At 40.9% G+C, this 25061-nt stretch overlaps 1 protein-coding gene across 1 annotated transcript in view; it reads left to right on the top strand.

The window, feature by feature from the left end:
• Positions 1 to 25061, top strand: part of DNAH11 (dynein axonemal heavy chain 11) — a 308320-nt gene that overhangs the window by 205468 nt on the left and 77791 nt on the right. Inside the window, exons 57-61 of the mRNA XM_075062396.1 lie at positions 1518 to 1664; positions 14165 to 14278; positions 15145 to 15288; positions 15874 to 16056; positions 16983 to 17084. Coding sequence (XP_074918497.1) covers positions 1518 to 1664; positions 14165 to 14278; positions 15145 to 15288; positions 15874 to 16056; positions 16983 to 17084 — 690 coding nt within the window. The remainder of the gene's footprint in view (positions 1 to 1517; positions 1665 to 14164; positions 14279 to 15144; positions 15289 to 15873; positions 16057 to 16982; positions 17085 to 25061) is intronic.

A 25061-nucleotide genomic window follows, 5' to 3' on the forward strand; every position in this document is an offset into this window, starting at 1 on the left:
AGAAATGGGTTACTATCTTAACATTTGAGCTAGATTGTGGCTCAAAGTCAGAGCTTACCCTGGAGGGGTGAGAAAAAAATTTCTGGAGTCCTTAAGAGGCTCAGAGCGCATACTACAGTAGCAGCAGGGCCACCCTGGGAGAAGGTACAGATATGCTCCCGTCTATGATAGCTGGCTGGCTGATGGGGAAGGGAGGATTAGAGGAGTGAAGCCATCACTTCTTCCTGTCTCTTTTTAGGAGGCTGAGGCTAATGCTAGCTAGCTGTAAGCAGTGCCTGTGCTCCCCACCAAACTGACTCATTTCTGCATAGGGATACCAGGAGTGGGAAAGCTCTTTGGATCCTCTTTTCCCCTCTCAGCCTCAGAAACATGCTAATGGCTGGCAATTTCTTTGCTAAAACTGCAAAGTCTCTGTGTTTATCGATCTATATAGAACATTTAAACATTCAGTTGCAGTGTTTGCACAGCACTGCAACTTTGTGCTAGTGCATGAGAACTGGGGGGACAGACTTTACTTTTTTCACATTCCCTCAGCTTGGACAATAGGAATAAACAACTAACATTAAAGACTTTTAGTACTGTATTAACGGTCAGCATTAGGATAGCACATGGTGCTCATGAACAATGCATCAAGAGGGTTAAGTGGGAAGATTCCCAGGGTTCTAACAGAGGCAAAGATGGGGAGAGGTTGTGTAATAGGTTTTTTGTTGGGCTTCAGAATTTCACCTTAACGTTTTCCAGCAAACAAACAGAAGAGCCCTCAGACATTCTGCTGGCTTTGAGGTTTAAAGCCGCTATTACTGACTTGGCACCTGTCCATATCAGGTTATAGTGAATCTCTTCTGATTTGATACAGAATCAGATCATAGCCAACAACCAGATAAAGTGCTTGGATGAGTAAGAAAAACCAAAGAATAATATATATATTCAAAGCCCTGCCATTATGCATGGAAAAATACTGTTGTTGGATATTTTTATGTGGGTGACTAGCATGTCAAGCAATAAATTGCTCTTTCAACAAACAGGTAGCCTTTGTTAAACAAAACCTGATTTTTTTTAATGGAAACCCTTCGGCAAATCTCCATTAAAATTATCTGTGAAAGGCTCTTCAGAGTGATTAATGAGCATTTTCCAACATGTCCTGTTGCTGCTGTGTATACACTTACATCTGTGTCAGGGCTCGCAGGACCTTGTTGAGCTGCTTACAGATCACAGTTTGGGCACATCAGAGGAGCTGTTGAGGTTTGGTGGGTGTGGTTTGATTGTTTTGTATAATTTGTTAGTTCATTTAGAAAGCAACAAACTTCTCCCCTGAGCCACAGAAATGGGGCTGTAACATGGAAACAAATCATACCAAGTAAAGATGAAAAATAAGGGATGGATACTATTTTGCTTTGAAATGGAACAGAAAACAAAGTTCAAGTACAAGTTATATCCCCCTTCAGGAAATGAACATGTTCAAGAAATGTGCCTGATTAATGACTACTCCAAAACATTTCGTCTCTGTTGCACTGTAGGTAGAAGACCTGAAATCCAAACTAGCCTCTCAAGAGGCAGAACTACAACTGAGAAATCAAGATGCTGAAGCTTTGATTACTAAGACAGGGCTTCAGACTGAGAAAGTGAGCCAGGAAAGAGCCACTGCTGATGCAGAGGAGCGAAAGGTCAGTCTAATTCCACCATTTAGGGTTGTTGAGCTGTATTTAACACAAAATAAACCTTTGTAGGTGAACAGTTTTGAACAACTTCCTCTCTAGGGAGCATGAAGTCTAAAGAATTATTATACTTGTACATGTAACTGCATTTCAGACCATGATTATCATTTGACCTTTCTTTACATTATGCATTTTCTCAACCTTTTAGCTCTTTTAATGATATGAAAGAACAATAAATACTGAGTTCATTCAAGCATATAATGGAAATGGATCTTCAGAATCAGGCCTATTTGTAATACAGTAATGGTCACAGAGTCTTCTCTGAGAACTTTAGGTTTCTAAAGGCTTTGTGGTTTTAGTTAAATTGAACAACTCAATTAATATCAAAGTCCATTTCATTGCCTTACATTTATTTCCAAATTTTGAATCCTAAAATCCTTCTATGGGATGTATAAGTAGGGTGACCATATGTCCTGTTTTGGCCAGGACAGTCTCTTTCTTTCTTTTTTCTTTTTTTTTAAGTCCTCTCCGAGCCATCCCGACTTTTTTGGGAAAAGTGGGCATTTGTCCTGTTTACTTTTGCCAACTGATCAAATTTGCAAAAGCAAATGGGGAAAATGCCCACCTTTGTCAAAAAAGTGTGAGCAGCGATGCCAGCCCCGTGCAGGGCTCGGATGGGGGGCAGGCAGGGCTTGAGTGAGCAGCGACACCAGCCCCAGATGTGGGGGAGGTGTTGGGCGAGCAGCTCATGCCAGCCTCATGCACCAGGGTTGGGGGTGCTCGGGCTAGCCCCACGCAATGTCCCATTTTCCCTTTTGGAAATATGGTCACCCTATGTGTAAGCAGTTCAGAATCTGCATTATTTTTCTCTGCTCTGCTCAGCATATAGAATTATCTATCAATTTTATTATTAAAAAGATAGAGAAACTAGACTCAAATTCAGGATTTTATCCTGAACCAAAACGTTTAAACCACTGAATGAAGCATCCTATTTTTGCACTAAAAATACAGTGAATATATCTTTATGCTATAGTAGCCATTGATCTCTTAAAGTCGTCCTACCCTAATGGACTTCTGCAAGCTTGGCATTTTGCTATGAAAACTGATGTAACAAGTCTATGTAGCAAGAACTATGATTCTATGATACAAGGGTTACTGTTAGGTGTACTTTATTTTTTTTAATGCAAATTTTTGAGCCTCATTCTGCTTTCGTTTAAAGATGGTGTTTTTTTGTTTTGCCACTGATACAAATAGAAACTGTATCAGACCCTTTTTGTATCTCTCCAGCTTATGCTAATTATGGACTTTAACCTTTGCAAATCAAATTTTATACAAGAATTTAAAAGATTTGCCATAAATGTTAAAATCAAAATAGTGTCATTAAACTTGCACAGATTGGATTGCTCAGGAAAAGCTCCCAATTTTTTCAACCACATTTCAGTGGACTTTTTATTGCATCTGTTCTGCATGTTTCCGATAGATTTAGGATTGAGGAATGTCCTTACCACAATTCAAATTACTTCATTAAGCAATTAGGTACAATACTTAGTGTGATTATTGTGGGATAATCACACCCCAGGCCATTTTTTTCAGGCTCGAGGCATAGCCTCATGCCTATAACAATTACCACATTTCCTTTAGTTGTCTTATTGCTCTTCTAAAACGTTTTAATTGGGATGAAGGTATCTGTGTGTGTGTTACACTAATCCCAAGATATTTTAAAAAGCTGCAAATGGTCTACAAAGATTAATCTGCATCTGTAATTTTTTATAAAAAGTGATAAGCAAATGAGAATTCAAGCAGTTTATAAATATTTCGCAAACCATGGAATGTTGGCAATTGATCACACTTATTTTAATTACTTTAGTTTAAAACGTTTAGAGTGCAGAAGTCTTACAGGGTCCCCAGTGTGCAGCCTGGCCTGTGGAACCACTGAGCCTCTCCAAACCCACCAACCTGAGGTATCCCTCACATTTTGATGCTGATGTCAAGCTACAAACATCTAATAGGCACTGAACTTACACAGACATCCACAGGCAGGGACACACTTGTGAATCATGAATGAGCTCTCAGCCACTCATGAACTATCAATAGGGAGGCTCCAGCCAATTCCCTCCAGCTCCCCATCCTGGCACCCCAGAACTGTACCATCTTGCACTGGGTCAGAACCCTCGCCAGTGCAAGTTCATTACCTAGTTTGCCACTCCTTTGTGGAAAAGTGGACATGCACCAGCCTTTGTAACCTGAGCAGATTTCCCAAGCACTTTAGACAACTCACTGGTAAGGATAAAACATCAAAATGAGTTTATTAACTACAGAAAGATAGATTTTAAGGATTATAAAGGGTAGGCATAAAGAGTCAGAGATAAACTAAACATTTAGGATTAAGATAACTAAGCAAGTCTTGAATCAAACAGCTCTGACAGAAGATACAACCAGGTCACAGTTCCTCTGTACACAGACTGGACTCTCTTTCTAGCCTGGGACCAAATTTCCACAGTTCAAAGCTTTTGCCTTCCAGATGAGTTTCCAGGTGTTGACATGAGGAGCAGCGAAGAGAGGCCAAGTGATGATGTCACTTCCCCTCTTTTTTTTTTTATTTTCTTCCAGTTTGCTGGAAAGATCCTTGCTGTTATGATGGGATCCCCATTGGTCAAGCAGTCTCTATTTCATACGTGACTTCTCTAAGGAGTCTCTGGGACAGTGGATTCTTTTCTTTGAGTGTTGAGAGCTATTAACGCTGTCTGGCTACTGATGGCCACTCCTTTGTTGTAACTGAAAGGCTGGTTTTGGGTGTTCCCAACCTCACAACATATTTCAGTAACAATACTTCCTAACTTCACATACAGTGTCAGTACATACAATCCAATGGGATATTAATGTTTAACAGATCAAGACTTTTAAAACAATACCTCAGAAGGTATATTTTGTACAAAACATATCATAAACATATCACCATGGTGAATATGGGGGTTCCAGGGTGCTACTGGTACAGAATATCACAGGAAGCTAATGGTGTAGGGATTTTGCAAGTTTTTAAAGCATTTACTAGATGCATGTTGCCTTTAGAGATGCCCTGACTATAGAGAACTGGGGATGGATGGGGTGGTGGCATCACATCAGAATCACCCAGAGAGGAAGGATGAGTCTGGATGGGATTAGACCCATGGTGTAAGCTGGAGTTTGTACAGGAGTCAAGAGAGTCTGCTTATAGGTGTCACTTCTTTTGAGCTTGTAAACAGTGGCAGCAGCACTGCAGCTACTCTGTGGGCAGCTGCAATCACTCTACCACATCAGAGTAGCTGTACAGCTATAAATGCATCGTGATATGTCTTGCTTTCTAATAAGGAACCTGCCCCCTTCAGAGCAGAAAACAACACCGTCACACTAGTACAGAGTTGTATAGGTATTGTAGATGCTGGAATTACATTGGATAAGCATGGGGAGTGAGGCTGGAACCACTCTGGCTCCCCCCTACCAACTAAAACAATGCTTTTTATTAGTGTGCTGCACTTGGATCATGATGTTCAGCAGTCCAACTACTTTTTACGTGTGATTGTACATTTTATTTCCAGCTTTCCCAGCAATTCAGATATTGCTCAGAAGCTCTTATCTGTAGGCACTTCTGCTCTGAACTGGACCACCAAAATGTTGGAGATCAGTATTAAAAGTCTACCTCCACTTGGAGGAATGGACTGATTGAAATCACCTTTCTGTCTCCCATTCCCTTACTTTTTTTCTTAAAATCAATCCATATAGCTTCTTTGCTGCTTCCAGCCACCAAGAAGCAAAGAGTAGCAGCACAATAAACAAGAACAAAGAAGAGAAAATGAGGGAAATCAGAAAATGGAAATAAAACTAAAGAATAAGCTTTGTGTGATATTTTAATTGTCTGTTCTGTTTAATGGAAGGTACTGCATCATATTCGAACCACTGCATGGTACTGTTTATGATGCAGGAGAGTTCAGTTGGCACACGTTCTTACCAGTTTTAAATGGTGCTACATATGTTGTATGCAGCGTTGTTGTGGTCATGTTGGTCCCAGGATATTAGAAAGACTAAGTGGGTGGGGTAATATCATTTATTAGACCAATTTATTGAAGAGCTTGGTGCACCTCAAAAGCTTGTCTCTCTCACGAACAGAAGCCGGTCCAATAAAAGATATTACCTTACCCACCTTGTTTCACCACAGCTGTCAGGCTGATCTGCTGACTTGTATCTTCCCATATTAGTGCAGCTTGTCTAATACAGAAGTTGTATTTTTTCCCATATATAGTAGTATCAGTAGCTTAGGCTAGCAGTCTTGCAGCACGTGGAGAGAAGGTGTGAACAAAGGAAGAGCTGAAAACTATACACAGTACTTAATTTTAAAGTATGCTATGTCTGTGATGCAAATCAACGAATGCTGGGAAATTCACCCTGTAACTCCCACCAACTCAATTCTGAACTCATGTTGTTTTGGAGGTGGGGAAAGGCAGGAGGGATTGAGTTTCCTGATTTAGCAATGTGTCCCTTAATCTGAGTTTATTCCTAGTTTTTTGTTTTCTTGTTTCATATATGTATCTATATATTCTAAATACACACACACACACACACACACACCCCCCTACCTGCCAGCCCACATTATTGTACAAATAACTACTGTAGTTAGGACATTACCTATTCATAGTAAAAGTTCTTCAGGAGACTTTTTACTGCCAATGCAGTCTAGCATCTATCCAAATATTAATATCCCAATCACTGTAATATTTTTCTTTCTCTGCAATTAGACTTTATTCAAGCAAGACCTAACAGGAAATGTGTGCGTGAGAAGCTATTTCACATGAGTTGTGAGATACAAGGATAAAGACCAAACTAAGTACAACTGACTTCAGCCCCAGGCAGCATATCCTTAAAAGCATAAGTACAGTAACCTCCCAAATATGCAAGTGTAAGTGATACAGAAATCTTGTACTCAGGGCTTGTCTATATGAGAAATTTGCACTGATATAACCCAAATCGGTTTTTAAACTGATATAGTTCAGCCATTGCACAAGGATGTGTGAATTCTCTTGTTTCAGTTTTAAGAGTGGCTTAATTTGGTTTATGTTAAGCCTTTCCTAACAGACTTCAGACAAACTGATATGAAAATCTCTTAAAACAAAATAAGAGTGCCCACAAGGAAGCTGTATTGATTTAACCATATCTGTTTAAATTCACACCTGAAATTAAATCAGTGCTAATACTAGGGGAGCCCATTGCACTGTGTCAGGTTACTCATAGGCTCTCCTTAGAATCCCTGGATATGTGAATGGCAGCGGAGACCATCAGTAAGTGTCAGAACAAGAGAAGTCTCGCCTATATAGTAGTTAAGACATAAAATGGGACAACCCTACAGCTAGAGAAAGAGAAGCTGTGCTGCCCAGCTACACGGAGACTTCTGGGAGAGAAGCCTGCAGGCATTTCCTAGATGGTGAAGGTTGAGGATGGGAAGAGTGGGCTGTAGTAAACACCTTCCCCCTGCAGGTAGCAGCAAAAGCAGGAAGCCAGGCAGAGACTGGGCAACTTGTTCCTCCAGCATGAGGTTCAGTTACTGCAGGGAGCCAAGCAGCTTGCTTCTCTACTGAGCCAGGAAAGAGCAGCATTAGGAGTACGGGGAGACACTGGAGAATGAGCCACCCACTCCCTGTTCAGAGGAGAAGTAGCCTCTGCAGAGAGTTAGGCTATGTCTACACTATCGCAGTAAGTCAATGTACACTTCGTAGCTGGAGTCAACATACCTTACATTGAGTTACTGCGGGGCGTCAATGGGAGAAAATCTCCCGTCGACTTACCGTACTCTTCTTGTTGGTAGTAGAGTAGAGGGGTGGACGGGAGAGCGATCTGCAGTTGATTTGGCTGGTCTTTACTAGACCTGCTAAATCGACTGCCGGTGGCTCGATCTCAGCACTTCGATCCTGGCTGTAGTGTGGACCTGCCCTTAGAGACTGAGCTTCCTGTTCCCTGACCAAACGTGCAGAGGCAGGATCCCTACTGCTACAGCAGCTGGTGTGGGAGCTAAGAGAGTGAGAAGATCTGGGGAGCAGGGGAATCCTGATATCACAGGGGTAACTTGGAATATACCTCTGCTACTCCCAAGGAATGATGGGGCCTGCTGAAATTCAAAGAGTTAGCTGCACCAAAGGGCCCCGGCTAAACCAGGATTGCCAGCCAACCCTCACCTACACCAGGTTATCTACTCAAGGATGTAGATTCTCCAAGAAGCTTAAAATATATTTTGAGGGATCAGACTAGCCTAGTGTGGAAGAATCTGACAGGTTCAGACTTGGATGAAGCCAGACTGTATGAGACCAGACCGGTGGAGTAACCCTGAGCTTGTAGGGAGCCAAGACAGACCTCGTATCGGTCAGGCCTCAAATAATTCAACCCACATATTAGGTGTCTGATAGTCAAGCAGGAGTTCTGTGGTCACCGGGGAGACACTGGGGTGGTACTTGTGCAAGTGACTGTCCCACAGCATCTAAAAGGGAAAATTATTGGTGGCCTGGGCTATTTTTGATGGTCATATTTGTTTCTGAAATTTATTCTTTGCTCTGGGGTAGGTGTGATGATTCTTGGGGCACTCAGGACTGCGAATCACTTTGTTGCCATCTGCCTGCGGTGCAAAGAAGCCTTGCCTGTGCCAGCTGGGTGTTAATGCCCTGACACAGTCAGCCTGTCAGCTGCTCAAACACTCTCTTCTAGGCTACACCAGCCCTGCCAGTTGAAAATAGCTGCACTCCAGGCCTTAAGTCCATTCAAAGTGTCCCCCTGTGATGTTCAGCCCCTGATCACTGGATGCTCACAGAAATCCCAGATCCTCCATTTCCAAAGGAATGATGTGCCCTAGTTTTGCCGTAGAACACCACCCTTGCATCACATGCAGCATTTGAGTTCGGTTATAATAAATCAAAGAGAAATTTATTTAAGAAAAAAAGAGATTCACATAGCAACCAGGGAGAACAAACAGTTACATATAAAACATGAACTAGGGCCTACACTTATTGACAGTTACCTTTCCTAACTAATAAAGCAGATTCTCACCCCCAATGTTCAGTCTTTTGTAGCACTCACTAGCCCCAAGAAGCCAAGACCCAATCTTTCATGAAGCATTTCTGCTCCTCAGAGAATGGATCCAGAGTATTTTTCTCCATCCTGTTGATATATTGAATCAGTCTGTTGCCTTTATTCACAGACAGGGTGACCCCTTTGTTGTCATATCCTTCCTTTCCACTTGCAGCTGGTTTCAGTGTTTATAGGTTGTTTTCTCTTGGCTTCTTTGGATTGTTGCAATGGAGGACAACAGAGCAACACATTACATATTTGGCTAGCCTGTGCAGGGTGACACCTTCCAACCTGAATGAGCCTCCGCTGAGACATATGCTTCTCTGGTGACTCATTTTCACTCCAAGAGCATAAGAGCATGATTTTCAATATAGTGACATTACTCCTTAAATATCACCATACCCACATCTCATAATGGTTATGGGTATAAATAAGATACATGCTTTCAGTAGAGATCTCACATGCTATCTTTATGGATAAATACCATGAAAGCAATTTATTAGGTATAGTGAGTTTGTCAGGACTGAGACAGGAGTTGCAGTGAACCCTTTGCCAGTTGGCACCAATGGCGTTTCTGTGTCACAGTATGGCCAGGTCTCTCCTACCCTCTCTCCAAACTCTCCACTTTCCATCAAGCAACCAAGCAGAAGCTCAGCACTCCTCACTTATCTATCACCACCCTAGTTTTGGGGGGGCAGCAGTGTGCAAAATTACCCTTTTCAACCTGCTCCCAATCAATCTTTCATCTACAGAATGACAGTTTTTCAGAGATCATTTCCCTGAATCAGTCCCCTCCCTCTATTCCCCTCTTCTCCCACATGGCAGAGATGGTCAAACTGAGTAGATAAGCCATGAGGTGCTCCCATGTCTAAGGAGACTATATCATGAGGCAAAGACTAGGAGCTCTCCCACAGTCTCTCACAGCTCAGGGGCCCTCACTTGGCCAGGAAAATGGACTCAGACAGGACAATGTTTAAGACCTCTGGGCTTACCCAGCACCAGCCAAGACTTTTCCAGAGAAACCTCTGCAAGGTTGTTGGTACTACACACATCAGACCATCTTCAGTGATCAAGAACCATTCAGGCTGGCTCTTTGGGACTTCCAGGATCCCCTGAAAAAGGAGCACAACAATATGATGACTCTTCTATATATAAATGGACAAGGAGTGTTGTCCTTGCCCTCTACACAACAGGAAGAATATGGGGAAACCACATGGGCACAACCCAAATAGTGGTATTTATTAACTATATACAAAAACACAAGACTTCTCTAGCTACTTATGTATGCTGTTGCTCTACCAGGCTTCTGAATGTCTTCAGAACAGAAGACAGGGAGACCTACTTGAGGGCTCTCAAATTATTTAAAGGGATAGTACCTGATTCCTATACCATGTGAGGTGGGGACAAGAAACTCAAGCGTATTTGCTGAAGTGGGACAGATTGTCTCCTGGGCAGAAGGTCATCCCTAGCTGCATCAGGGTGATTTACATAAGAGGGATGCTGAACACAAAAGCAGGCTGTCTAAGCTATCAGCAGAGAGACTACATGGAATGCTCCCTAAACCTAGAACTATTACAGTTGATTTCCAGTACCCCAGGCTATCTCCAGGGAGATCTATTTTGCATACAATCAAAATGCAAAGGTGAAACTCTTCTTCACCTGAGAAGAAGACCACACCTCACTGAACACTCTGACTCAGATCTGTTTTGGCTCTGTGCTTTCCCTGCCCTTGTGCTAGGAAGAGTCACTCAGAAGGTGAAAAAAGAGGAAATTATGGAAGAAGGCCATGGTAGTGAGAACTGTTTCTAGGCAGTCTTCCACCTGACAGGATCTCCTGTCCTTTAGCCAGGTCCTGATTTTGGAGTGTGACAGCTTGGCTAGCTTAGATAACCCACAATAATAGACTATCTTAGCATCCCACAGGCCTTCCACCCTCTTAGCCTACACAAGAATTTGGACAAAATTCTACTGAAATCAGGCTAGAAAGACAACTCCAGGAAACTAGTCATCCTGGCTCTTCTGTATGTCTTGCAAGATGACCTAAACTTGGGCCAAAGACCTCCTACCATTATATCTCATGTCTCAGCACTAAATAGTGTTATAAACACAGGCTCTTCCATGTCTCTGGTAGATCACCCAATGGTAGTCAGGCTCTTTAGGGGAGCATGTCTACCAAAACTAGCAGTCAGACCTGCCTTTTCCTACCTGGGATCTTCCCACAGTTCTGTAGGCTCTCATGACCCAATCAAACAGATGGCATCTAAGTCCCTGCATTTTATTTCCATACAGTCATGCTTCTTGATCACTGTCATATCAGAAAAGTCTGAAGCCTCTGCTCTTACTACATGTTCCATAACAGTCATTTTTCATACTACTGAATCATTTGTTACCAAGATAAACTCTTCTTTCCATACATCACAGAAGATTGTTCTTCCTTTGTTTTTCCCAAAACCTCTACACCTGTATAAAAGAGTAGTTCAGTTTTACCTTAGGAACTGATTTGTTCTGCTGTCTGTTCATTTCTTTCACCCTAAATGTCTGGGCCTGAAAGCTCCTCCATCGCCAGACATCAAACCAATCCCAAGGGGATCAGTGCCCATTCAACATTCTTGATGGCAGCAACCTGGGCAGAAAGGGAGTCAACCTGTGGTAATCTAGCCGTCCAGTCCCAGACCTGGACTTTAGTGTCCACCAGTCTGGTCCTGTCCCAAACCTGGACTTTTGCGTCCAAAGTTTGGGGGCTTACCTGAAACTCCCCCAAGCTCACTACCAGCTTGGATATTCTCGCTGCCACCAGATCAGGAATTAATCTATGGGGCCTGATCCCCCCTTTCCTCCCTCTGGTGTCCCCAACCCTCCCTTGGTGGGACACCCAGATTCCCAATCCCTTGGATGCTAAAAGCAGGGAAAATAACCCCTTCCCCCTCCTTATCAGGCTTGCCTCGCGGCTAACCTGTGTGACCCAAGAAACCAGCTTTTCTGCTTCCCTCAGGACAATGGAGATGCAAAATACCCACAGCTGGGCTCTGCCACCCCCCTTGCTCCAGGAACGAGGGAAAAACTGTAACCACCAGAGAACAGAGAGAATTCTTCGTCTCTTTCCCCGTAGTCTGCTCTTTCCCTGGACCCAAATAGGAAAATAGCCCACAGCCTGGCTTTTCCCTTTGCCTCCCTAGGAAAAGAACTTTCACAAGGTTTAACAAGAAAACTTTATAGAAAAAAAGAAAGAAAATATAAAACAATCATCTTGCATTAAGAAACTCAATACAGGCTCTTGCTTATAAGAAAATATAAAGAAACAGTCTGATTTAAAAGATAGCCCAATTAAACCAGCACAACAAATTAACATACAGGTAAATACACCCCAAAGACCATCATAGCTGAATTACTTTGCGGTTCCTGGGTACTTACAGATGTTTAGAAGAAGTATTAGGAGAGAATTAGAAGAAGACTTGTTTCCTCATAGCTAAGAAAACAACAAAGACCCCGAGTATACAAATTCCCGCCCCTGACTTTAAACAATCCAGTTCTCTGATTGGTCCTCTGGTCAGGTGTTCGGTTACCCTTTTCAGGTAAAAGAAACTTAACCCTTACCTTACCTATCCATTTATGACACAACCATTAAGGAAGATCTGCCTCTTCTTGCCTCTCCTCCTTTGGCAATATTTGTGTGAGTTGTCATGCCAATAAAGTCTCACTGAATTGAATTGAAATTGTGTAAAGCTGCTATGTAGTCACTCCCAACAACACTGTTTTTACAGAGTGCTGTTGAGTTTGCCTTCATTTTTCTACAGAAGGAAAATTTCCTTGAGTGGAAAGTGCTCTAAGCCATGGTACCTAAATTACTTAATTATACTCTTTTTAATTTCCTCATTCTACAGATGTTGAAGGCCTCTCATCCTTGTCCATGAGGCTCTAAGAAAGAGCCAAGACCCTTCCACTTTCACTCCAGATGAGTGCTTCAGCAATTGAAATGAAACACTAAATTTTTACTAGTAGATTAAAAATAAAAGTTTGTAACAGTGACACTTTATTCAGCCACATTTATTATACACTTCTGGAATGAGAGCAGGAGGAGTGTGTTCAAGGTGTGGAGCCTCATGGACAAGTCTGAGCTGCCTATGATATTTGCAGGAAGCGAATAGCAATCCAAATGTCTTCAAATGGCAAAGAGGCCATATCCAGAAAGGAAATGATCAGGTAACAAATTTGCAGTGTATTTCCAGGGTGGTTTCAGGATAAGAGTAATTGCTCTGTGTAGGTGGTAATTTAGCCACTGGTATACAACTTCTCCCTTACAAAGTGCCTTGTAGCTGTTCTGAAATGGCTTTTTAAATGCATGTTTATTTAATTAGTGGGTATTATTAAAATAGAGCTGACACCATTAAGTCATCAGAAAACTTAATTTATTTCCACAGTACAAAAGCAATGTCATAAACCAGAAGCTCTGGGCAAATTTCTATTTTTTAAAATTCATTCTGTTTTTCAATTAGACATTTAGACCACTTTGGGATTTTGTAATTGTGTATTTTCTTACCTGATGTATTAATACAATCAAAACCAATTTTAAAAGAAAAAATATATTCCAAGAATAAAACACATTCACCAAGTTTAAGCCTGACATACATTTTTTATTTTATATTTAGTTATAAAATTGTCAGTTTCCATCATAATAGTTTACACTATCAGAGTGTTTAGTTATGACCCTGACCAGAGTATATTGTGATTACATAACTGGGCAAACGATAGCATAATTTAACTTTTTTTTGTCATGATACAGATAAATCTGTCTGAGATCCACAAATGTGGCAATTTTTCTGCCATTTTCTAGGTCCTCCATTTGCCTACTCACTATTTTGCCTGTATTCTTGATATCAGTGTGTTTTTCCCTCAAAGAATTTCAGTCAGTATCCTCCATCTTCTTCCATGTTTCTGCTCAGAAAAGGATAGAACAGCAAGAGGGAGCAACTTCATGATTTAGGACAGCAAAGAGAGCAGCTAGGATGAAAGGAATGTGGCACTCTGAACTCTTTATCAGAAGTAATGGGGTTTATGCTTTGTCTGGATGCAGTGGTCTGCAGGAAGAGGAGCCTGCAGTAGTGGTCTCCCTATAAGCCTGGGGTTGTAAGTCACCTGCCCTGTGGAGCTTTAACTTTGCAGAGCTCAGTCACAGGTGGAGATCTGTCCCATTGTCTCTTTCTTGGGATCATTGTATGTCGGGAGATTTTTTGGTTCTCATGATAGGAGCATAGGATTTGCCACACAGTTTATGTGACAGTGCCTAATGTAAGAAAGGTTACTATTTACTATATATTGCTTGCATACCCAGACACTAAGAAAAAGATCTATCTGCAGCTTAAGCAGCTCTGACTGCATGTGGAAAATTAGGTCTAAGGGTAAACTCTTAAGATTCTTTGTTTGAATAGGTAGTGGCAATCCAAACAGAAGTATCTCTGAAGCAGAGAGAATGTGAAGATGACCTGGTGAAAGCTGAACCTGCTCTAGTGGCTGCTACAGCCGCTTTAAATACACTTAATAAGGTAAGAACCAGGCAGTTTAATGGCTGTGAGGAACTTCCTTTAAAGGATTTTAATAAGCTATGCATGGCTCAGCCCATTGGGCTTGTTGCTGTACTGATCAATGAAAGATGAGGAATGAGCTTGTTCCCCCATCTCCCTAGACTGGCAGCCCCTGGGAATTTTGTAGAAGCTGCATAATTAGTATGAAGGAGCACCTTGAACCTCTTGAGCTCTGGCTGATTGGAAGCATCACTGTGACATAGGATCTGCTGTGTGTGCGTGCGGGACAGGGGGAGGAAGTGCATGTGTGCAGAAGAAAACTGACAAACCAGTATGATGTGTATAGGTTATTTTACCTACTGTTATTGAAAGTAGTAGCGCTACAGTATGGTACAAGTGTATAGGTTATTTTATTGTGATTTATTTCACTGATGATAAAGTCAAGTCACATCAAATAATCTATATTAAATATAATATCGACTGCAACAAGAATAATTAGTTGATTTGGGTTCAAGTCCAACAGGAAACTTGCATGAAAAAATGGCTTTTGCACTTTACGCTGTAGAAAATTGTATGTGTGTAAAGAATCCATACAGAACATTACTTGTTGGTTTTAGTGCTCCTGGACAGTGATGGCTTCCTTTAACTACCATGCAGGAAGTTGCAGCTCTACTTATTATGTGAAGTAATGACCAATGGGATCACAAGCAACCAAGAGTCATCAAAGAGTACAGCTGTGCATTCGTAATCTCTTAATCAGAATGATTCTGCTGTACCTCTGCTGCACCAGCAATTGCATTATTTCTCTGTAGACATCTCTTACTTTGCAGATAGCTAACTCTATGTTTGGCAGCTTTCTGCTGATTTTTTTTGTGATTGCTCTTCAGGTTAATCTCACTGAATTGAAAGCCTTCCCCAACCCACCGATCACAGTAACAAATGTTACTGCTGCAGTCATGGTATTACTGGCTTATAAAGGCAAAGTGCCCAAAGACCGAAGTTGGAAAGCTGCTAAAGTTTTCATGGGAAAGGTACTGGACAGTGGGAAATCATCTGCTGGCTGGGTGAGAGTAGGGCTAGTTAATTAAATATTACAGTTCAGGGTAGTTTTGAGTCAAATGTAATATTACGTTCTTACTGACTTAACTGAAGGAGCCGTATGTCATATTGTTATAAAGCATGTCTCCCTGTGGCTGCAGTAGCATATTGAAGTCAACATGAGCATCAACTAGGAGTTACTCATTATTTGCAAAACTGAGAGCAGTCAAGTATAAGAGAGAGAAAATTGTATATATGTTTTTACCTGATATTAAACAATTTCCCAAATTAATTGCAAAAAGCAGCTTGAGCGGTTGGGGTTTTTTGAGGGGGCGTGATGGGAGGGGTTCTGTAAATGAATGATTCCTGTGAAGATGTGCTTTAGGCCACACTTTTTTTTTTTTTTTCTCAAATTTGTATTCACTAAGTGCTCAGTGCAACCTCCAAAAACAAACTAAATGCAGAGTGCCAATTTTGCTTTTATATTTTAAGGTCATGAAGCAGGAGTTAACTTGTGATCTGGAATGTTCTCTGCAGTGTAAATGGATTGAATACATTAGGCCTCTTCTTTCTTGCAGGTTGATGACTTCCTACAAGCTTTAATTAGTTATGATAAGGAGCATATTCCTGAGAACTGTCTGAAAGTGGTCAAAGAACATTACTTGAAAGATCCAGAATTCAACCCAAATTTGGTCCGCACAAAGTCCTTTGCAGCAGCTGGTCTCTGTGCCTGGGTTATCAACATAGTAAAATTCTATGAGGTACTGTGTATCAATGTTTGGTCTCTGACTGGACAAGTAGGTGAGTTTAGAAGGATACTACAATAGATGTTTGTGACTATTTCAGCAGACTCAGCGTATTATTTTCAGTGAAGATACAAGATTAAATGCAGATGGAGGTTAAATGGAAAACAGTGCTAAGGCTTGAAAACTTCATTTTTAAAGAACAAATTTGTGGCCATTGGGGTTTGTAATTGTCATTATGATGCAACAGTGGGGACAGATCGTATATCCTTTTTCTCCAGATACATATCACCCTTCCACTTAATCTAAAGGAAAATCTCAGCTAGCTATCTACATGGCAGGCAGTTTGAGACACAGTTGAGCAATTCTGATTCTCCAGTAGATGCCAGTGGTATATATACAAACTAGTGAGCCCATTGCAATATGATGGCTGGATGTCATTTAATTGTGAATATTAAAAATCTACTTGATTACAGTGTACTATTTAAATTAAATGCACACTTTACCCTTTTAATTCTGAGACCAAAAAAATCATTCCATGTGTGAATTGATTGGATTTGCACAGCAGACCTGTTTTCCCAAATTGACTCCCACCCCCACTTTCTGTGCTAAGGAAACAAAAGTTGGAAGTGTTTGGTATGAGTGGGCAGCATTCATTTCTATTTAAGATAGCCTTAAATAAGCTACTGTCAGAACTACAAGGGATGACTCCCCTCCTAGAAAGCAAGTAGTATATGTGTATAGCTATAGTTATGTAGTTAATGTAGGTTTGTATGTCTTTCACCACCATATACAAAAGGTAAAGCAAATGTATGCACCCTGTGACTTACTGGTTCATTGTACAGATTAGAAGCTCTTTCATCGGGTGTCATTTGCAGTTTTTGTGGATGAATACAAGGCCTACTTTTTGTCCTAATAAAACTATACTCTCTCTATTTCTCAAGGTGTATTGTGATGTGGAGCCAAAACGTCATGCATTAGCCCAGGCAAATGCTGAACTAGCAGCAGCCACTGAAAAGCTAGGAGCAATTAGGAAAAAGCTTATTGTAAGTACTGTCTGAACGACGATAGTCCTCTTCCAGTATCTTGAGCTCATTTCATTGGCTTGTGTCCATCTCTATGGCAAGGCACTGACTCTGTCCAGAAAGATAACTGATTTTATTACTCTTCAGCTCTGAAATGCCGTAAAGTCTTTGTTTTAGTGTCAAAGATATGGTTGTATTAAGCTTTATTACTACTTTTCCTATAAACCTATTGAAGGGCATCCTGCATTTTCAGTTGGAGCACATTAGGCCATTAACAAGAAATTACAGAATTTCCCCAAAGCCATTCAGGTATATATAACGAATAGATTTAATAAACAAAAGTGGCAATGGATATAAATAACAGAATGATTTGTATGAGCTGTATATCCCTGCAGAATCAGTCGTTATGTGGTTGCTGACTTGTTGGTGCATAGGAATAACTTCCAGAATGGGCATTGGAAGCTCATGCCCATCTGCATTTATGCCTGGCATTAATTACATAAAGATTGCAATGATGATCTAGTCTAATCTCCTGCATAATACAGGCCATTGTATTTCACCCGTTAATTTTTGTGTCAGGTTTATATCTTGTGGTTGAGCTAGTGCATATCATTGAGTTCAAGAGCTGAGCAGGGTTCAAAGAGGATTTAGACCTTTGTATGGTTAACAAAAATATCCAGAGTTTTTATAATAAATATTAGAAATTAACAAGAGTTTTGGAAGAGAAATAATCCTCTCTGCTTCAGGCCTTAATGCAACCTCGAACTATTGAGAATTAGTAAGAAACTTTCTTTGGGGGCAGGGTATCCCATAAGAAACTAAGGAGTTTCTTACCTTCCTGTGACTCATTCAGTGACAGGATGCTGAACTAGATGGACCATTGGTTTGATTTAATGTGGCAATTCCCTTAGAATAAGGCAATCATTAGTACTGCAAGATCTTCTGTTGAGCTGGAGAACTCCATGTTTGCTTCTTGCAGCTCACATCTTGGATCCCCTCGGCTTCTATTATGGGGTGGTTTGTTCATAGGCCATACCTAAGGTTCATACCTTATCTTTTTCAGCAAACTATAAGGAAAGGGGGCTCCTTGCCAGTGTGTTTTGCTGTTTTACATGAGTAATCTGACTTAAGTAGCTCATTTGTATAAATTACAAATACACTCAAAAAGGCATCCTGAAGCGATATGGCATTATCAGATTTTAAAATGGGCTCACAATAATTCACTTATTGTAATGCAGCACTAGATAAAGGAAAGATACCACTTGGCAGTAGGGTCGGTTCCAGGCACCAGCGCAGCAATTCAGCAGCGAGTCCCTCTCAGAGGGAAGGACCTGCCACTGAATTGCCGCTGACGAATGAAGCAGCGGCAGTAGAGCTGTTGCCGATTGCGGCCTTTTTTTTGTGGTGGGTGGCATTTGGGGCAGCAAAAACGATGGAGCTGGCCCTGCTTGGCAGTATGCAATGTATTTGAATTGTCCATTTAAAGGTAATAATATCTGTTACTGAAACAGTTTAATTAAATCTTTGTGTTTATCTGATAGTATTTTATAAGGCTTAAAAGATTAAAGTCATTTTAACACTGCAGTCTAAATCACCAAGAAACATATACAAACGCTTTTCCAGGATTGTCAACTAGATAAAAATAAAAATTTCTTTTAAATATAGTTAAAACTAGGGCTGTCAAACAATTAGAAAAATTAATCATGATTAATCGCGCTGTTAAACAACAATAGAATATCAGGTTTCAGAGTGGTAGCCATGTTAGTCTGTATCAGCAAAAACAATGAGGAGTCCTTGTGACACCTTAGAATCTAACAAATAAATACAAAGGTACTGCAAGGACTCCTTGTTGTTTTCAATAGAATACCATTTATTTTAAATTTTTTTGGATCTTTACTACACTTTCAAATATATTAATTTCAATTACTATCCAGAATACAAAGTGTACAGTGCTCACTTGATATTTATTTTTTATTACAGCTATTTACACTGTAAAAACAAAAATTCAATTCACCTCATATAAGTACTGTAATGCAATCTCTTGATCATGAAAGTTGAATTTACAAATGTAGAATTATGTACAAAAATAGCTGCATTCAAAAATAAAACAATGTGAAACTTTAGAGCCCACAAGTCCACTCAATCCTACTTCTTGGTCAGCCAATCACTCAGACAAACAAGGTTGGTTACAATTTGCAGGAGATAATGCTACCTGCTTCTTGTTTACAATGTCACCTGAAAGTGAGAACAGGCATTCACATGGCTCTGTTTTAGCTGGCATTGCAAGATATTTACATGCCAGATGCACTAAATGTCCCTTCATGCTTCAGCCACCGTTCCAGAGGACATGCTTCCTTGCTGATGATGGGTTCTGCTTGATAACGATCCAAAGCAATATGGACTGACACATGTTCATTTTCATCATCTGAGTCAGATGCCACCAGCAGAAGATTGATTTTCTATTTTGGTGGTTTGGGTTCTGTAGTTTCCACATCTGTGTGTTGCACTTTTAAGACTTTAAAACCATGCTCCACACCTTGTCCCTCTCAGATTTTGGATGGCACTTCAGATTCTTAAATCTTGGGTTGAGTGCTGTAGCTATTTTTAGAAATCTCACATCGGTACCTTCTTTGCATTTTGTCAAATCTGCTGTGAAAGTGTTCTTAAAATGAACATGTGCTGGGTCATCGTCTGAGACTGCTATAACATGAAATATATGCATAAGGTGGATAAAACAGAGCAGGAGACATACAATTCTCCCCCCAAGGAGTACAGTCACAAATTTAATTGATGAAATATTTTTTTAACAAGCATCATCAGCATGGAAGCATTTCCTCTAGAATGGTGGCTGAAACATGAAAGGGCATACGAATGTTGAACATATCTGACATGTAAATATCTTGCAATGCCAGCTACAACAGTGCCATGTGAACGCCTGTCCTCACTTTCAGGTGACATTGTAAATAAGAAACATGCAGCAGTATCTCCTGTCAATGCAAACAAACTTCTTTGTCTTAGCGATTGGCAGAATAAGAAGTAGGACTGAGTGGACTTGTAGGCTCTAAAGTTTTTTACACTGTTTTGTTTTTTGAGTGCAGTTAAAACCAAAAAAATCTGCATTTTAAGTTACACTTTCATGATAAAGAGATTGCACTTCAGTACTTGTATGAGGTGAATTGAAAAATACTATTTTTTTATTTATCATTTTTACACTGCATATATTTGTAATAAAAAATAATAATAAAGTGTGCGCTGTGCACTTTGTAGTCTGTGTGGTAACTGAAATCAATATTAAAAATGTAGAAAAACATCCAAAAATATTTAATAAATATCGACTGGTATAGTAATGTTATAAGGTGATTAATCGTGATAAATTTTTTAAGTTAATTGTGTGAGTTAATTGCAGTTAATTGACAGCCCTAGTTAAAACCACTTCTGTACAGAAAGCTGGGGAAATAAATCTCCATGTAGTAAAAGTTAGATTCTAGGAGCTTCCACTACAGACAAATTAATCTTATTTTATTACCAGAGTCTTATGATAAAGACCGGTCAGAATTCTCTTCCCAGCTTTGCCACATACTTTGAGCCACAGAGGTTGTCAAGTTTCCCCACCTATAAAAGTTACGGGATGTCCTGAGGCTTAATTCAGTTAAGTTAAATATTATGAAATATTAGGTTAGATAATAGGAAAAACTTTAAGTGTAAGGCTAGTTAAGCTCAGAGGAGGCTTCCAAACGAGGTTAAGAACAGGTTGGACAAACACTTGTCAGGGATGGTCTAGAGTATACTTGGTCATGCCTCTGTGTGGGCGGGGGCTGTTCTAGATGACTTCTCAAGGTCCCTTCCATTCTACATTTCTGATTCTATGATTATAAATCAATTTGAGGTCATCAGATGGAAGGCACAAACCAGAGTTACTATACATATTTCCTGTTTTGACAGAATATACACCTACCAATTCCAGAAAGTCCAGCACTTCATTTTTGACCTAGCTATCACCCAGCATTTCACAGGCCATCTCCAGTTTATGGCTGTTCTCAGTTTTCCGGGGTTAGTTTCCTTTCTTCTGCATCTAGTCCCACTGCAGCATTCTTCTCCCAAACAAGTTGCTATATGCAGTCTAGGATGAATAACCTGCAGTTGATCTAGAATTTGTGGACACCTCCCCACACTCTGCCACACCCTGTCCCCCAAACTCTTGTCCTTTTTATACTCAAAATTAGCTGGGATCTGCAAGGCTTGTCTACACTGGAAGAGTTTATATTGTGTTAGATCACATGTTAACGAACAAGATGACTCACCTGCCTGAGTTGTACTGAGTTGAGACACAGGCTGTCATGTAGAACTGTAGGGTTAATCATGACCTGCTGACAAAATATTTAGCATCTAACATGATAGACTTTGATATGGTGGGGGTCAGATTCTATAGTGAATTTACGTCCCCTTTATGCCACTTAGGCAGCATAAGTGAGTCATAGTCTAGCTGTAAATGTACAGAGAATTCTCCGGTGTAGGGGAACTCTGCTTAGTGCATATGAGCTGGATTCAGGACTGTGCCAGGAGTGCCAGAACAGGGGGCATCAGGGGGCCATGGCCCCATCACTTTTAGGGAGCTTCTGACACTCCTGGTCTGTTCCTGTGCCCCCCAACGTGTAGGTAGGTAGCCTGTAGAGGGAGAGGGAGAGGGGGATGCACTGGGGGAAGGAAGGTGAATATTGGAGTTTAACAACACTACACCAATCTTCCACTGGCACAGGGTCTACTAAGCATCCTGTATCAGCGGCTGCACGACAACCATTCTAGTTTGTTTGGAGCTGATTCTGACTGTCTATACTGCAGCATAACAAATGGGATAAGAATGGTGAGAGTTACTTTTCTGTCAAAAATCTCTTGATTCATCACACTGAAGTAGGCATTTATATTTTTCCTACAGCTATCCAAACATCACTCCATCCATTCACTGACCTCTATCCTTCAGTGCACTCCCCTTCCCCGTCCCAATCTTTTGAAGAATAGAGTTAAAGGCAGAGTGTCATTAATGACCTCTGTTTCTAGACTAGACTCATGGATTTCCAATGGCTCCCTGTCCTGTGTCCAAGTACTTTTTTATTGGCCAGCAGAGAAACTTGTAAATATTTTTCAAATAGAAGTTTTTGTAGATAGCAGTTTTCTATAATGATTAATAGTCATTGCAGCCGTTAGTCATTAATCAATAATATATAGTCAGCTTAGGTGACACTATGAGCTTCACCTTTCACTTTTAATGCCTTCAAAAATATATTGTAAAATGACAAATTAAAATCCTTGTCAAGTGCAAACAATATAGTGATTTATTGTGGGGTTTTTTAAATGACAGATATACCCACTGGTGCAAATGCTGTACATTGTTTAAATATTTGTTGTGTTTTAACACCGGTTAAACTTACTAAAAGAAAAACTGAGCGCACAGATTTCTTCTGAGTGTGAAACCTTTAAGGCTGGGTTTACATGCACATGCTCAAGCCTGCACACACTTACTTCAGTGACGGTTCCCAATATTTTTAATGGGACCACTTATGATACTAGGTACTATACTCTGAAGTAAATGTATCGGGGAATCAGGGCCCATATTAGGAAATACAATAAATAGAAAACAATTCAATTTTTAAAAAAAATTAACAGATAAATATTTGACCGAGCAGGACTCAGCAACCCTACTGTAAAGACATTATAGTCCATTACTTCAATAGTGTTGGGGGCATACTATACCAGAAGCACCACAGTAAGACCATATGCTAAAAATCCTTGTGTAAATTGTTTATACACACACGCACACACAGAGATTATACAGTGTGTATTAGATCTCAGACTAGACAGGGTCGAGCTAGGTTGATATTTGGATGGGAGATGTTGTTTTTATTATTTATCTTTAAAATTGTTTGCATAATACCACAAATTTATCCATCACTTTATAATGGTGTAAAATACATTTCTTACCTTAAAGAGATTACAATCTAAGGACCTAATCCAGCTAGCATTTACTAGTGAGTGCAAGTGCTTGCTGCCATTAGTGGTCTAACCGAGATTCCAGGGCAGCATTTGTAGTAGAACATGCTTTGTTCAGTAATAAGTGTTTACAAATGAGTGTGCACCATCCCATAGAATTTAAAGTGGTTTAGGATGAAAAGCTCTATATAACTACAGTTATACAAACATTGGTGTAGCTGACACGAAGTGTATTATATTGTAATAACAGTTTACTTTAGGTATGTTGAAGGTCATGAAGCTAAAAATGCATCCCGATCAGAAAATGCCATAGAAGCAAAAAATTGAGATAGATTGTTCTTAGAGGAAGATCACTAACCAGATTCATCAGTACTTTCCCCATGAGACAGGCACTGCTTTTACTCTTTGATGATTTCTGTTTGAGAAAATATAGGGTTTTCCTTTATGTATAATTGAAATATTGCCAACTCTTGTGATTTTTCACGAATGACAGGATTTTGGCGGAGGCTGGAGTCCAGTCTCTCAATAATGTGAGAAGTTCCAGTCTTCTAACCAATTTGAGCCCTGCCAGGCAGCAAATCCCTTCTGATTGGTTGCTTAGCCCCAGCTGGTGGGTAAATGGTGCAGGCAGCCAATCCCAGCTGCTGCAGGAAGAGAGCTCTCTCCCCCTTCCCCTCCTCTCTGCAATCTGAATCTATACTCACAGGAAGGAAGGAAGGGAGGGAACAGGAGGGAGCTACAGAATCCAGTGGTTCAAGATGGCTCCATCTCCTCTTTTTCCCTCCTTCTGTGAGCAACAGGGACAGGGTGGCACTGTTGCTTCTGCGTCCCCTGGTCTGGGAAGGAGGAGAAGGGGTGAAGAACCCCAGAGCTGCTCCCCACCATTCTGGAAGGCTGGGGGGCTGAATAGATGGAGGGTGAGTGCTGAACTGATGTATAGTGGGGGCTGTCAGGGCAGCTGAACTGATGTGGGGATAGGATTGATTTGGAGGTTGGGGGGCAGAATTAGTTGCAAGGATGGGGATGGGCAAATGTGGAGGTGAAAAATCTCCATACCCAATAAATGCGGGAGAGTGGAAAACACTAACTGACTGTCTCACACACAGTAGAGATGGGCAGGGGGAGTTCAAAAGACAGACCCAAAATAAAACACAATATAATGTTGTTGGTTTTAAATCGCATGAATGTTTGGGGAAAATCTCATGATTTTTTACTTTTTGAGGTTGGCAATACTGTAATTGGCACTTCTCCAGAAAAAAAAATAAAGGAAACTCCTGACTCTGTTCTGTCTTTATGATGTTAAATTCCCAGTTGCTGGCCTCTGTGAATGGGCTTTGGTCAAAATCTGTCAGGAATGGGATAGGAGCACCCAAGCATAGTGGTGGGAGTCAGGATACACAAGCCAAGAGCCAGAACTGGGTTACCTAAAGTCAGGGGAGGCAGGAGCAACATTGAGACAGAACTGTAACAAGACCAGGTGTATCTACACAGCAGGTCAGTGGTCTGCCTTGATGCACAGACAGCCTCCTGATTTTTTAAATTGTGTACCTGGGCCAATAAGGGAATGTGGTAGGCTCCTCTCGCCAGGGCCTCTCTGGGAAGGACATCCAGTGGTGCTTGGCCTCACAAGGCTCACAGCCCATCAATCACTGCTGTGCCAGATCTGTTGGGTGGCAGCATGGATGTGGCAATTGCTCATGGACCTACAGACCTAGATTCTCGCTCCCCAGATCCTCGCAGTATGGTGGTTATGGGGTGAGCTGTGCTTTAGACCCCTTTTTAGTTCCTGTCAAGTGCACTTCTTTGGTGACAGATTTCCTACCTTCACCCCTTTCTGCGTAGAACCACACAGTCCTACCACTCTAAGGCCTGGTCTACACTACGTGTTTAAACCGAATTTAGCAGCGTTAAACCGATTTAACCCTGCACCCATCCACACAACGAGGCCCTTTATATCGATATAAAGGGCTCTTTAAACTGGTTTCTGTATTCCTCCCCGACGAGAGGAGTAGT

Source organism: Chelonoidis abingdonii, chromosome 2 (assembly GCF_003597395.2).
Source record: "Chelonoidis abingdonii isolate Lonesome George chromosome 2, CheloAbing_2.0, whole genome shotgun sequence".
Classification (NCBI taxonomy): Eukaryota; Metazoa; Chordata; order Testudines; family Testudinidae; genus Chelonoidis; species Chelonoidis abingdonii.